Source organism: Pristiophorus japonicus, chromosome 1, assembly GCF_044704955.1.
Source record: "Pristiophorus japonicus isolate sPriJap1 chromosome 1, sPriJap1.hap1, whole genome shotgun sequence".
Lineage (NCBI taxonomy): Eukaryota > Metazoa > Chordata > Chondrichthyes > Pristiophoridae > Pristiophorus > Pristiophorus japonicus.
This window is the reverse complement of record NC_091977.1, coordinates 299,781,840-299,798,012: the sequence shown is the minus strand read 5'-3', so window position 1 is coordinate 299,798,012 and position 16,173 is coordinate 299,781,840. Positions and strand designations below refer to the sequence as shown.

At 41.2% G+C, this 16,173-nt stretch overlaps 1 protein-coding gene across 5 annotated transcripts in view; it reads right to left on the bottom strand.

The window, feature by feature from the left end:
• Positions 1-16,173, bottom strand: part of LOC139271360 (arf-GAP with SH3 domain, ANK repeat and PH domain-containing protein 1-like) — a 525,010-nt gene that overhangs the window by 319,324 nt on the left and 189,513 nt on the right. For all 5 annotated transcript variants that reach the window (XM_070888507.1, XM_070888511.1, XM_070888508.1 and 2 more), the window contains 2 exons: positions 10,331-10,403; positions 6,064-6,209 (listed from right to left, as the gene is read on the bottom strand). In XM_070888507.1, the coding sequence (XP_070744608.1) occupies positions 6,064-6,209; positions 10,331-10,403 (219 nt within the window). The remainder of the gene's footprint in view (positions 1-6,063; positions 6,210-10,330; positions 10,404-16,173) is intronic.

Here is a 16,173-nt window from a genome sequence, read left to right as displayed (position 1 = left end):
GCTGTTAATTTTTCTAACATTAACATTTCCCTAGTGAATTGTGTGAGATAGTCTTCTTTTTTCTATCAAGAAAAGCATTCAACTATAATAGTTTGAAATTTAATCTCGGAGGAAAAATATTTAATTCTATGCTATTGCATTCCTCAAAAAGGGTAAGTGAAGTCAGAAATTTTATTTTTAAATGGAAAGGTTATACAATGCTATACAATAAATACATAGTTTTAGTCCCTCTCCAAATGCAAATAAAATGTACTTTGTTCACAATATTACAGTATGGGTAATTACTGAAATATAAAAATTGATGTGCGTGAAATGCATGACGAGGGATATCCTGGATTTTCAGAGTATCCTGGACAAGTATACATGCACTGAATGTCAGAGGATTGTATTATCCAAGCAGAGGATCACTAAATTCAAAAAGCAGCTGACTACTCTCCAGGACAAAAGGTTTCTGAACGAGGTGTTCCAGAAAGTGGTCACAATACAAATTGAGAGGAAATGATACAAGAGGGGAAATGTTTAACTAACTACAGATTGGGTACGATAGTGTAGTGGTTGTGTTACTGGACTAGTAATCCAGAGAACAGAACATGAATTCAAATCCCACCATAGCATTTTGGGAATTTGAATACAGTTTAAAAATCTGTTAGTGAAAATGTGATATCAGTCAAAATAATTATCATGAAGATGTTGGATTATTATAAAAGCTCAACTGGTTCACTAATGTCCTTTAGGGAAGGAAACCTGGCATCCTTACCCGGGCTAGCCTATACATGACTCCAGTTCCATATGACTGACTGACTCGTAACTGCCCCGTCAAGTGGCCGAACAAGTCACTTAGTTGTATCAAATCACTACAAAGAATACAGACTGCAGCAGTTCAAGAAGGTGGTCCACCATCACCTTCTTAAGGCAATTAGTGAATAGGCAATAAATTGCAGCCTCGCCAGGGAACCAGAGAATGAATTTTAAAAAAACAAGTAGAGATGATGATGATAGCGGGAACCAGGACAAGAAAGCTTGGGTGGTCTAAACTTGTCCAGTAGATATACTGGTTTGACACCTGTAATGAGAACAAGGAAGAGGCACAGAGGAAATCAAGAGCAGCATAAGAGCACCATGGTGCATTCATTCATAAGAAAAAGAGTGATTATTCACAAAAACAGAGTAGTGGAGAATACTATAAATATGAACAAACAGCCTAATTTGGAGCTGGTGGGAAAACTGATGGAAAGCAGTGGGGAAATAGCCAGATGTTATCGGTCACAAAGGAATGAATAATAAATTAAAGATGATGGTCTTACAAAGGAAAATTGAGGAATCTTGCGGTAAATTCAAGCGCAAGATCTCAAAGGCTGTAATCTCACCAGTACTTCCCAAATCACAACCTAGACAGAAACAGATTGAATACATCCATTCATGGTTAGAAAACTGATGAAGAAAGGAGAGCTTCAGTTTCCTAAGACATTGGGACAAGTTCTGTGGGAAGAGCAAGCTGTTCGGGCGAGATAGCCTTCACAAATTGGATTGGTACCAATATCCTTGGAAAGAGGCTAAACAGGAGTGAATTCAAGTCAGACAGTTGGGGTGAACGAAAGACAAAAATGAAAAATATATATATATCAATAGCATGAAGATCAAATAGTAAAAGGAATATTCTCAAGGAGAGGTTCAAATGATTTTGTACAAATATGAAGCGCACGCAGGGGAGTTATCCTCGGTGTCCTGGCCAATATATGTTTTTTAAATTATCTGGTCATTATCATATTGCTGTTTGTGGGAGATTGCTGTGCACAAATTGGCTGCCACATTTCCTACAATACAACAGTAACTACACTTCAAAAAGTACTTCATTGGCTGTAAAGCGCTTTGAGATGTCCAGTGGTAATGAACTACATTCTAGTTCAAGGCAGAAATTACTTCGACTTCGGTTGATATATTTCCAGAGTTCCATAAACCATGGAGCAGTGTTTGAGGCCCGAAGAATTGTAAATGTAAGTCCAATATTCAAAAGAGGATATCAAGTGACCAGTAATTAGCTGAACATCGAAAGAGGGGAACATTCTATAGGTTGCTATCAATCAACATTTAAGGAACACACCATGGCTAAAGTAGTAGGGTATGCCTTAAAAGTGTAGCGCTATAATTCGAGTAGCTAATTAAACTGACGGGTGATTCAGTAGATGTAGGCTACTTGAACTTTCATAAGGTGTTCAACAAGTTCCTCATTTGAGAACAAGAAGAATGTTAAAGCTCATAGAATGCCTGACATATTGCCGAAATGGATTGAGAGCTAGAGTAGAAACAACAGACAGGCGGTGGTCAATGAAAACCAGTGGTGGAGTATAGCGTCCAGTTTTGTTAATACTACTTAAGGATTACTGGGTGTTTACTATAGACCCCAAATAGTGAGAAGGAGATAGAGGAGCAAATCTATCAGCAAATTTCAGAGAAATGTAAAAATAATAGTCCACTAATAGTAGGGGACATCAATTACCCCAATATAGACTAGGGGAAAAACAGAGTCAAGGGCAAGATAGGGGATGAATTTCTAAAATATGTACATGAGAACTTTCTTAGTCAGCATGTTTCTAATCCAATGAGGATTTAGTCCTGGGGAATGAAGTAGGTCAAGTGGAGTGTGTTTCAGTGGGAGAACATCTGGGTAATAATGATAACATAATTAGGTGAAAAGTAATTATGAAAGGGGACAAAGAAAAATACTAAACTGAAAGAGACCCAATTTCAGTGATTTGAGAAACGATCTAGCGCAGATGGGCTGGAAACAAAGGAGTGGCCAGGTAAACAGTAACTGAGCAATGTAAGGCCTTCAAGGCTGGCATATTTCAGGTACAAACCAAGCAAATTCCCATAAGGAGGAAAGATAGGACATTCAAAGCTAGAGCTCCCTAGTTAACAAAGGAAATAGAGTTTAAAATAAAACAGAAAAGGAGGTATAGAATACAATCCAAAACCAAACAAAATAGTGTGTGATGGGGTAAATTAAAAAATGATACAAGGGCAATGAGAAAGTAAGAGAAAAGATTAGAGGGTAACATAAAAGGGAACCCAAAAATATTACATAAAACATAAAAAGTAAAAGGATAGTTAAAGGAATGATGAGGCCGATTCGGAACAAAAAAGGAAATCTTCATGTGGAAGCAGAGGGCATGACTGAGGTACTGAATGAGTACTTTGCATTTGACTTCAGAAAAGAAGAGGACAAAGTTAATGTCAAATTAGTAGAGGGGGGTGCAGGGGGGAAGTAGAGATATTGGATAAGATAAAAATAGATAGAAAGGATGTGTGAAGTAGGTTGGCATCACCCAAGTTAACAAGTCATCCTGTCCAGATGGGATGCATCCTAGGTTGCTGAGGGAAGCTAGGGTGGGCATGTGAATGATGGCAGAGGACTGGAGGATTGCAAATGTTGAAATTGCATGTGTGTACACTGATTTGGTAAATACACGATCTGTGTGGCAGCAAAGATGGGGAGAGGAATCGACCTGGTAACTACAGACCAATCAGTCTAATGTCAGTGGTGGGAAAACGAGTAGAGACCAAGGATAAAATTAATTCTCACTTGGAGAAACACGGGTTAATAAGGGACAACCAGCACAGATTTGTTGAAGACAAATCGTGTTTGACTAAGCTGATTGAGTTATTTGAAGGAGCAACAGAGAGGGCTGATGAGGGTAATGCGGCAGATGTTTTATATATAAACAATATAATCTAAATGGTTTTAAGTCGGTCCCAGAGCAGAAACACCTGGGGTTGCATATTCACAAAAAATTGAAGGCAGCAGGGCAAGTTGATAAGATGGTTAAGAAGGTATGATATTTGGCTTTGACGACCCTGGACTCCTCTGTCCTTGCAAACTACTGCCCCATCTCCAACCTCCCTATCCTCTCTAAAGTTCTTGAACATGTTGTCACTTTTGCAAAACCGTGCCCATCTTTCCCACAATTGCACATTTGAATCCCTCCATCAGGTTTCCGTCCCTGCCACAATACTGAAACAGCCCTCATCAAAGTCACAAATTACATTCTGTGACTCTCAATGGTAAACTCTCAATCCTCATCCTTCTCGACCTATCTGCAGTTGACCACGCCATCCTCCTCCGACGTCGTCCAGCTGGGTAGAACTGCCATTGCCTGGTACCATTCTTATCTATCAAATCGTATCCAAAGAATCGCTTGCAAAGGCTTCTCTTCACATTCCCACACCATTACCTCTGGAGCCCCCCCCCCCCCGCCCCTCCCCAAGGATCTATCCTTGGCCCCCTTCTATTTCTCATTTATATGCCGCCATCCGGCGGTATCATCCGAAAACACATCAGCTTCCACATCTATGTTGATGACACTCAGCACCATCTCATCACGACCTCTCTTGACCCCTCCACTGTCACCAATTTGTCACATTGCTTGTTCCACATCCGATACTGGATGAGCAGAAATTTCCTCCAACTAAATATTGACAAGACTGAAGTGATTGTCTTTAGTCCCCGCCACAAACTCTGTTGTCTGACCACCATTTCCATCCCTGGCAGTTGTTTGAAGCTGAGTCAGACCGTTCGCAACCATGGTATTGTGTTTGTCCCCAAGATGAGATATCGACCACATATCCGCTCCATCACCAAGACCACCAATTTCCACCTCCGTAACATCGCCAGTCTCTGACCCTGCCTCAGCTTATCTTCTGCTCAAACCCTCATCCTTGCCTTTGTTACCTCTAGATTTGACTATTCCAACGCTCTCCTGGCCGGCCCCCCATCTTCCACCTTACATAAACTTGTCTCATCCAAAACTCTGCTGCCCATATCCTAACACGCACCAAGTCTCGTTCACCCATCACCCCTGTGCTTGCTGACTTATACTGACTCGCGGTCCGACAACGCCTCAATTTTAAAATCCTCATTCTTGTTTTCAAATCCCTCCATGACCTCGTCTCTCCCCATCAGATGTCCTCCAATTCTGGTCTCTTGCACATCGCTGATTTTAACCATTCCACCATTGGTGGCCGTACTTGCAGTTGCCTTGGCCCCAAGCTCTGGAATTTTTTCTCGAAACCTTTCCGCCCCTCTACACCTCTCTCCTGCTATAAGATGCTCCTTAAAACCTACCTCTTTGACCAAGCTTTTGGTTATCTCTCCTGATATGTCCTCCTGTGGCTCAGTGTCAAAAATGTTTTGATTGATAACACTCTTGTTAAGTGCCTTAGGATATTTTTCTACTTTAAAGGCGCCTATATAAATGCAAGTTGTTTTTGTAAATAGGGGCATTGAATCCAAAACAAGAAAGTCATGCTAAACCTTTACAAAAACTTGAGTTGGTCTCAGCTGGAGTGCTGTGTACAATTCTGGATACCACACTTTAGGAAGGATGTCTTCCTTCCTTTGAAGGAGGATACAGATGAGGTTTACCAGGGATGAGGGACTGATGGAGAGATTGGAGAAGCTGGAATTGTGAGCAGTGAAAGTTAAGGGGAGACCCAATAAAGGTATTCAAAATTATGAGGTGTTTTAACAGAGCAATTAGGGAGAAACTGTTCCCACTGGCAAGTGAGTTGGTAACCAGAGGACATAGATTTAAAACAATTGACAAGAACGAGAAGGGAAATGAGGAGAACATTTTTTTACATGAAGGATTGTTAAGATCTGGAAAACACTATCTGAAAGGATGCTGGAATTATATGAGCTTTCAAAAGGCAATTGGACACATACTTGAAGAGGACTAATTTGCAGGGTGAGAAAGTTGGGGTGTGGGACTAAATTGGACAGCTCTTTCAAAGAGACGGCACAGGCACAACAGGCCAAATGGCCTCCTTCTATGTTGTAAGGTTCTATGATTCTACGATGTGTGTGAAGATCTGAACTTAAATCTCTAAATCACTAAATTTACCCTTATATATATTTTAAAATTATATCAATAATATTACATATGATTAATATATCACAGCCTCAGTCACAATTCTCTGCACAGGTCAGTAACTTAAAGAAAATATTTAGCCATTATGGATTAGAGGTGCTCGTAAAATAAGGAAGCAAAGATGCTAAACTCTTACCAGATTTTTCAGCAATGTTGAAAGCTCCTTCGTGAGTGTGGAAAATTTAACAAAAGCTGTGCCAAGATCTGGATTATCGCGACTTAAAAAATTGCTACCAAATTTATCTAGTGCTTGTGCATAGTTCTCTTCATTTTGCACATGTTCTGTAAAACAAGCAGAAAAACAAGAGATGTGATCATCTCACACATTCCAACTGCACACAGGTCTAACTGGCCAATAACTATCCCTTTTTTGAACAAAGATAGAAAAATATTAAATAGCAAATGCAAGTACTAAAGCTTAAGCATTAAGCATGGTACAAGTGTCAGCTACATTTCTTTGGTAATTTTTTGAGCTTATCAAGATGAGATATCAGTGCTACAAAATGAACGTATTTCCCCTTTGGGTATCTCCAACTTCAGTTAAAGCATGATCACATGTAATATAAAGCATCCGTTATTTATGCTCGAACCCTATTCTAAAGAGCACCCCGAATTGCAGAAAAGTGATATTCCACTTTTGCTATCCTCAAGACAAAAATAAAACTGCTATACATTGCGCCAGTTGTGTGCTGTGGGCCTAAACCCATGAGAATGTAGGTTAAGAATGATCAAAATTATTGTGTGTGAAAGTCTCAGCCAGGAAGAGAGGAAACTTTCATCCTTCAGTCTGTGTTAATTTCAACCATAAAACAACAGTGTTTGAATTCACGTCTCCGCCAGACTAATTTTTTTTTAAAAAAGTGCATTAATTTAACAATCTTAGCTATCAGCCTCCTCTGTGTAAACACCATTCACTTACTTCAAAGCAGCACATCCACTCAAATGACCTAAAGCAATGCCTGCTCAGGTGCTGTTTGCTATCAATAGAAATAATAGTCATTGATCATATTACCTCCAGTCAAGTATTTGCTAAAATGTTACAAAAACTTAGTACAGGTACAAAATGGAAGGTAACAATAAACCATGATAATTTAGAAATAGGTTAATCATATCAATTTTGCTTGATCTACATCCCTCAGGCACAGCTACTTCTGTAATGAACTGAAGTACCTGTACTTGCATAAGTTCTCAAACTGGAATTAGTTTACAAATTATTAGTAAACACTTATTAATTGTAATTATAATTATGAGTACTCATTCTTATGCCAGACAGGATTTTAATAAGGCTTATTAATAGGCCACCTTGCATGTGAAGTATAGGTTCCCCTAGAGCAGGGATTCTCAACCAGGGATTCGTGAGAAGATTTCAAGGGGTTCACCCAGAAAATCAGCATCTTTCAAGAACAAAATCTTTTTTTAAATCCTATTCTGTGAGCAGGGTCAACAAAATAAAAGCGAGACCGATCATTACCAATGTTAGTGATGCCCCACTTATTACTAAGAATGAGACCTCGAAATAAGCTATATATTCTTTTCACCCACCTCTTTAAAAAAAAAAGTTTAATTCAGTGCACCGATGCGAGGTTGGGCCAATGTGCCGCCGCTGATGTTGGAGGAGAGGAGAACCCAGCCCCTCTCCTAACCCAGATCCATTACTGACAGTTGGCACCGATTCTTTTCCCAGCAGGCTGCGCAGCCCTGCCCACCATGTTTAAATCAGGTAAGTGGAGGAACAGGTCGGTGGGGTTCGATGTCCGTTTTGTGCGCTAATGGGCCAATATTTAACCAAAAAGTGTCGGCGAATGTTCGGTTCACTTCTCCTTTTGCTCTTTATGCGGCTGATTGCTGCTTGTCCATTGGACGGCACGGGCAGCGAATCAAACTGCCCGCTGCTGCCGGGAACTCGCAATCCTGGGTCCAAATCCAGGGGCATCACTCGTGCGAGGTGTGGACAGCCATGAAAGTTGATCTTTATAAATACATCATTTTGAATGTAAATTTACAGAGAGCGAGAGAGCAAGAGCGAGCAGTTTCACTCGACCTGAACAATATGGAGAAATACTGCTTGTATTAGTGTGACATAGATATTCAAACTGTAGTGGTAGTGAGAAAGGGGCAGACAATATAGAAGACAGGTAAGCCTTCAGCTGGGGAATATCTGGAATTATTCAGTCTAGATGCAAATTACACACTTTCTCTCCAGCAAATGTAAATTTGATTTAAAAATTCACCTAGGTTGAGCATTTTCAAATAATGCAAAAACAAAACAAGAGTGAAGTGAAGTACAATACAAAAGCAAATTGGGGGGGGGGAGAATGCTGGAAATCTGAAATAAAAACTGAAAATACTGGTCAAGTTTCGGGCCACACCTAGAACGGCGCAGCCCCGACCTGGCGCCCGTTTTTCGCGCCTAAAAGTGCGACAGAAAAATACCTCCAGATTCTCTGGCTCCCTGCAGGTCCCTGGGAGCTTGGCGCAGCGCGCACACAGCAGCGGGGGGCAGAGCCACAGAGTCACGCCGATTCTACAAGTGGTGGGGGGTGGGGCTAATTTAAATGAGACAACGCCATGCTGGCAGCCTTGCGCGTGCGCGTTGGAGCGCGCATGCGCAGTAGCCCATAAACATTGGCACTCGGCCATTTTTAAAGGGACTTAAAGAAAAGTTCATTTGTCTGTTGAACCCATGGAAAGGCTTGGGATTGAATTTTGGTGATTTTTTGGTGTCTGAAGGAGTGCTTTTAGCAGCACTATTGAAGAAATCACCTGCTGAAATCAGTGAGTGCTGCTTTTCGCCCCTATCCCGTGGCCGAATGGCCTCAGCTTCCCTCGCAGCTCAAAGGCTGCTTGCTTGCTGTGTCTTCGGCTGCCGTCGAGCCACTGGCGCTGCCCCTGTCTCCGACATGGAAGGAAGGCCTGTCTGAAGCACCGCAGCTCGGAGGCTGCTTGCTGCCGTTGTTGGGCTGCCGTCGAGTCACTGACGCCACCCTTGTCTCCAACATGGAAGGCCTGCCTGAAGCACCGCAGCTCGAAGGCTGCTGCTGCTTCACACAGGTAGGAATATTCAATATTTTGTCTTTGCTTTGTTTATAACTTTTTATTCAGAATAGCACTTTATTTGTATAAGTAACACTGTTGAATGCTTGTAGAATTTAATTACTTCCCTTCCCCCCCCCGCCCCTCGTTCCTTACGCCTGATTTGTAACCTACGTCTGATTTGTAAAGTGTAGGCAAGGTTTTTCTGAGCGTACAAAAATCTGCACTTACTCCATTCTAAGCTAGTTTGGAGTAAGTTTTCATTGCCTAAACTTTCAAAACAGGCGTAAGTGGCCGGACACGCCCCCTTTTGAAAAAAAAAATCTGTTCTAAACTGAAACTGTTCTAACTGACTAGAACTGGAGCAAACTAAATGCCGAGAATTGCAATTTCTAAGATACTCCATTCTAAACCAGTTGTTCCAAAACAATAGGAGCAACTCAGGCCGAAACTTGACCCCACTGAACTGATCAGGCAGCATCTGTGGACAGAGAAACAATGTTAACACTTCAGTTCTATAACCTTTCATCAGAACTAGAAAGTGTTAGAGATAGAACAGGTTTTAAGTTAAGTACAGAGCAGGGAAAGCGAGGAGTAAAGGAAAGAACAAAAGGGAAGGTCTATGATAGGGTGGAAGGCAGGAGATATTAAATGACAAAAGGGATGATGGTGGAAGGCGAAAGGGGTGGTAATGAGACAAGTTAAAAAAAAACAAGGAGTCTAGAGGAGGTGGAAATGGAAAGAGCAGAATTATTACCAACAAGCTGCTGTCCAAAAAAATGGGAGAGGTGGTTATGATCTGAAATTGTGGAACTCGCTGTTCAGTCCGGAAGGCTGTGAAGTGCCTAATTGAAAGATGAGGTGCTGTTCCTCGAGCTTCACGAGAACAGTGTAGGAGGCCAAGGACATAAGGGCCAGAGTGGTAAGGCTAGCATCACCCTTGCAGACTGAACGGAGGTGTTGCGCAAATCTCTGTTCAGTCCGCAAGCTTGATCCTAAGCTACCATTCATTTTAATCTTCTACCCCACTCCCACCTGCCCCCTTGCCCAGATTGTGCGAATTCCACGCCAAAAACATGCCAGAATTTCAGTAAGTTGGTATCAACAGCCTCATTTTTCTGACTATTTCCTATTAAATTTTGTACATTTACAAAAAGTAGTTCACTGAGTTTATTCAAAGAAACTGCAGTGACAAACTGCATTTAATCTTATGATAAAAAAGGAAATAAATCCAACTAGAGAACAATATACTTCGACTACTGAACACAACTTTATTTTATGTAAGGCATGTTATAGATTTAAAATACATTCCTTACCATATATACTGTGCAAGATGATATAAAGGCATAAATACTGCAACTGAAACATACCTTGACCTGAAGTGTTTATTGATTTTGCTGATTTCTTTACTTTTTGTAGTGCATTTTTGTCCAAGTCTAATGTCTATAAAATGAAGCAATGGAGAGAAAAAATAAACAACATTAATGAGTATTTACCACATTAACATTTGGTTTCCCTCGCTCACCTCCCCCATCACTGAACTGAATAAAAAAAATATTGTGCTAGGGATACTCAAAAAAAGACAAAAACCAGATTGTTTTCACTCTCTCTGACTTTCCCTCCTCATACCAAGAAAATCTTTGGATAGATATCATTGCGATAGATATCAAAACAGGGATTTAAATGAAGTCATTTGAGTAATAAGAGCATCCTTCCTCAAAAAAAATTCATCTGTTAGTTGGTGACAGAAGCAACAACAACATTTAGATGCAGCAAAAAAATGCAGAGGTAATTATCCATTTGTTTTGTTACTTTAGCAAAATATCTAATGTGTTGCTCTGGTGTGAAATACCCAAGCTAGAAAAATTAAAAACTACAAAAAAAGAGCTAACATAATAAAGGAGTTTCGAGAATAAAACATATAGCAGTCAACTCAAGGATATGGGTCTCTGCTCAATAGAAAATAAAAGACCAAAAGAAGATATGACTGAGGTATTCAATTCGGCTATTTGTATTGGCACGACAGCAAAATGAGGGGACATTAGTTTAAGCTCAGAAAAGGCAGATTTAGACTGGATGTAAGGAAACTCTAATTTATTGAGAGGGTGGTCAGTTATTCGAAAAGCTTACCAAGAATGATAGGAATAATCATTTTAGATATTTTCAAAGCAAAATTGATAAGTGTACTTTGAAGAGAACCACATTGCAGGTACTAGATACAACTGCTCACATAGCAGGAAGGCAGACTAAATGGATCTATGATCTTTTTCAGCACTGAGCTTTCTACATTTCATTGTGAATGGTTTCTAGATGGTCAAATAGGTCATTCAAAGAATTGTCTTTTGCTACAAATGATCGTAAAATCAATTTTATCCTCTTCCAAAATAGTTGGAGATGGTCAGACCATTCAGGGCTGAAGGAAGGAATTTAATTGTGGAGGATAAAGGTATGGCAGAAACATTAAATACTTCGCAGTTTTCTTTTACAAAAATGGTGGAAGAGAAAAGGTAAGTGTACTGGAAAAGGATATGGAACAATTGATGGAAGTAACTGTAGGAAAGGAATTAGTTCTCATAAAATTAACTGAACTCTAAAGTGAATGAGCCTTCAAGTCCCTTTAGCTACTTTGCTGAAAGAAGTCAAAGAGGAGATGACTTATCTTCTGGAATTTTTTGAGGATGTTTCCAGTAAAGTGGACAAAGGAGAACCAGTTGATGTGGTATATTTGGACTTTCAGAAGGCTTTCGACAAGGTCCCACACAAGAGATTAATGTGCAAAGTTAAAGCACATGGGATTGGGGGTAATGTGCTGACGTGGATTGAGAACCGGTTGTCAGACAGGAAGCAAAGAGTAGGAGTAAATGGGGACTTTTCAGAATGGCAGGCAGTGACTAGTGGGGTACCGCAAGGTTCTGTGCTGGGGCCCCAGCTGTTTACATTGTACATTAATGATTTAGACGAGGGGATTAAATGTAGTATCTCCAAATTTGCGGATGACACTAAGTTGGGTGGCAGTGTGAGCTGCGAGGAGGATGCTATGAGGCTGCAGAGTGACTTGGATAGGTTAGGTGAGTGGGCAAATGCGTGGCAGATGAAGTATAATGTGGATAAATGTGAGGTTATCCACTTTGGTGGTAAAAACAGAGAGACAGACTATTATCTGAATGGTGACAGATTAGGAAAAGGGAAGGTGCAACGAGACCTGGGTGTCATGGTACATCAGTCATTGAAGGTTGGCATGCAGGTACAGCAGGCGGTTAAGAAAGCAAATGGCATGTTGGCCTTCATAGCGAGGGGATTTGAGTACAGGGGCAGGGAGGTGTTGCTACAGTTGTACAGGGCCTTGGTGAGGCCACACCTGGAGTATTGTGCACAGTTTTGGTCTCCTAACTTGAGGAAGGACATTCTTGTTATTGAGGGAGTGCAGCGAAGATTCACCAGACTGATTCCCGGGATGGTGGGACTGACCTATCAAGAAAGACTGGATCAACTGGGCTTGTATTCACTGGAGTTCAGAAGAGTGAGAGGGGACCTCATAGAAACGTTTAAACTTCTGACGGGTTTGGACAGGTTGGATGCAGGAAGAATGTTCCCAATGTTGGGGAAGTCCAGAACCAGGGGTCACAGACTAAGGATAAGGGGTAAGCCATTTAGGACCGAGATGAGGAGAAACTTCTTCACCCAGAGAGTGGTGAACCTGTGGAATTCTCTACCACAGAAAGTAGTTGAGGCCAATTCACTAAATATATTCAAAAGGGAGTTAGATGAAGTCCTTACTACTCGGGGGATCAAGGGGTATGGCGTGAAAGCAGGAAGGGGGTACTGAAGTTTCATGTTCAGCCATGAACTCATTGAATGGCGGTGCAGGCTGGAAGGGCTGAATGGCCTGCTCCTGCACCTATTTTCTATGTTTCTATGAGCAAATGCCCTGGTCACAGGCTTTCAATTCTTCTTGAATATGCAAATTGTACCGTGGGACTGGAAACCAGCTGATAAAGCATCATGCTCAAGAAGGGCGAGAAGGATAAACCAGAATGACAGACCAGTTAATCTAATGCCAGCTAACGGCAAACTCTTAGAATTAAAAATGTATAGGTTAATTCAGGGTAAGCAGCATGGATTTGGGCAAGGCAAGTCATGTTTACCAAATTTACTAGAGTTTTATTTTGAAGAATTGACTGATCAGATAGTTAAAGGGAACACAGTAGAAGCATTTTTTATGGATTTTCAGAAAGTATTTGATCTCTTGAGGTATCTCTCAAGAGGTTTGTTAGGAAAATGTAGGTGTATGGTGTGAAAGGAAATGCAGCATTGTGGATAGAAAGTGGGTTGAAGGGCAGGAAACAGTTAGGATAAATGGGTGTTGCTCAGAAGAGTTGTAAGTGGTATACCCAGCTGCCAGTGCTGAGTTCGTTTTTGTTTTTAGCATGCAGATAATTCAAGCTTGTTCATGGGGAACACAAGCTTGACATGTGCTGATAGTATAAAAGGATATTTTGGAACAGTGATGAGGATTGCAAAAGACTTCAGGAAGACAGAAAGGTGAGTGCAATGGGCAGACAGGTTGAAGATGCAATTTAATACAGCTAAATGTGATGCAATACATTTTAGGAGGAAAAAAACATGGAATGAGAGTATACTCAATGGAAAGACACTGGAGAAAGTAAATGAACACAACTAGAGGTTCAAATGAATAAATAAAAGTGCGAGAAGAATTTAAAAAAAATAAATAGGAGATAGAGCAAAAGTAAAAAATAATCAACTTAGACAAAACAATGGTAGGAGTACTGTGCGTAGTTTTGGGCACCTCATTATAGAAAGGATAGTGAAGTCAGAGAGTGTACAGCATAGGTTTACCAGTATAATTCTGAGGATGGGAAATTATGAGGAGAGACTTGAGATACTGGGACCATTTCTACTGGACGAGCGAAGGCCAAGGGATGATTTAATAGAGAGTTTTAAAATTATGAAGAGTTTTTGTAGGGAAAGACTAATTTCCTGGTGGGGGAGTCAGTGATAAGGGGATCATCAATTTAAAATCACAGAGTGGGGGGGGAATTGGGAGAAATTTCATTACATCCAAGGGTATTGAAGCATGGACTGATTTGCCATAGGGAGTGGTTCAGGCAGGGAATATTGCATCTTTTAAAAGGAAAAATCAGATAAATATTTGAAGCGGAGGAAGATAAAGGTTTTGGAGAGAGCACGGCACATTGTTAGAATAATCCAAAACTAATCCCAAAGAGTTGGCACAGTCAAACTGAGTCTAATAGCCCAATTGTGCTGCAAATGTAAATGTGTACAGTTCATTATAGGAACAGTATTTCCTTACTGAACCTATAAAGGATACCACATTTTGGGAAAAAAAAATCTATGAAACAATTCTACTGCTGACAGTCTATAAACTAACATACAAACAAAATATAGAAACATAGAAAATAGGTGCAGGAGTAGGCCATTCGGCCCTTTGAGTCTCCACCGCCATTCAATAAGATCATGGCTGATCATTCCTTCAGTACCCCTTTCCTGTTTTTTTCTCCATACCCCTTGATCCCCTGAGCCGTAAAGGCCATATCTAACTCCCTCTTAAATATATCCAATGAACTGGCAACAACTACTCGCTGCGGCAGGGAATTCCACAGGTTAACAACTCAGTGAAGAAGTGTCTCCTCATCTTAGTCCTAAATGGCCTACCCCTTATCCTAAGGCTATGTCCCCTGGTTCTGGACTACCCCAACATCGGGAACATTCTTCCCGCATCTAACCTGTCCAGTCCCGTCAGAATCTTACACGTTTCTATGAGATCCCCTCTCATCCTTCTAAACTCCAGTGAATAAAGGCCCAGTTGATCCAGTCTCTCTTCATATGACAGCCCAGCCATCCCTGGAATCAGTCTGGTGAACCTTCGCTGCACTCCCTCAATAGCAAGAACGTACTTCCTCAGATTAGAAGACCAAAACTGAACACAATATTCCAGGAGAGTGGTGAACCTGTGGAATTCTCTACCACAGAAGGTTGTTGAGGCCAATTCACTAAATATATTCAAAAAGGAGTTAGATGAGGTCCTTACTACTAGGGGGATCAAGGGGTATGGCGAGAAAGCAGGAATGGGGTACTGAAGTTGAATGTTCAGCCATGAACTCATTGAATGGCGGTGCAGGCTAGAAGGGCCGAATGGCCTACTCCTGCACCTATTTTCTATGTTTCTATGAGATACAGAAGGGATAGATTTCGAATTTTCTCTGATTGGTAAGATGTGACCAGTGATGTTCCCCAGAGATCTGTACTGGGGCCTCAGCTTTTCAATCAACATATTAGTGACTTGGAAGAGAGAGAGATATATTCAAGTTTGCAGATGACACTAAGTTTGGAGGCACAGTAACTTGTGTGGATGGGGCCAGGAAGTTACAAAGGGACAAAGGGAGAGAGACAGACTGAGAGTGGGCAAAACTACAGCAGATGGAATTCAATGTGGGGAAGTGTCCAGGTTAGATATGAGAAAGGCATATCAACAACAATTTGTATTTATATAGCGCCTTTAACATAGTAAAATGTCCCAAGGCACTGCACAGGAGTATTGAGACAAAAAATGTAACACTGGGCCACATAAGGAGAAATTAGGTCAGGTGACGAAAAGCTTGGTCAAAGTGGTCGGTTTTAAGGAGTGTCTTACAGGAGGAAAGAGAGGCGGAGAGGCTTAGGCAGGGAAATCAGGGCCAAGGCAACAGAAGGCACAGCCACCAATGGTTGAGCGATTATAATCAGGGATGCCAGAGAGGGCAGATTTAGAGGAGCGCAGGTATCTCGGGGAGTTGTGGGGCTAAAGGAGATTTTCGAGATCGGGAGGGGCGAGGCCATGGAGGGATTTGAAAACAAGGATGAGAATTTTGAAATCGCGGCGTTGCTTAACCGGGATCCAGTGCAGGTCAGCGAGCACAGGGGTGATGGGTGTGCGGGACTTTGTGTGAGTTAGGACATGGACAGCCGAGTTTTGGATGGAAGTTTACGTAGGATAGAATGTGAGAGGCCAGCCAGGTGTGCGTTGGAATAGTCAAGTCAAAATATTTTCTTAATGATGAGAGACTTGGAGCTGTGGAAGAGCACTAAAAGCTAGTGCACAAGTACAAAAAGTAATCAAAAAGGAAAATGGAACATTAGCCTTTATCTCAAAGGGGTTGGAATTCAAAAGTGAAGAAGTGCTACTTCAGTTGCA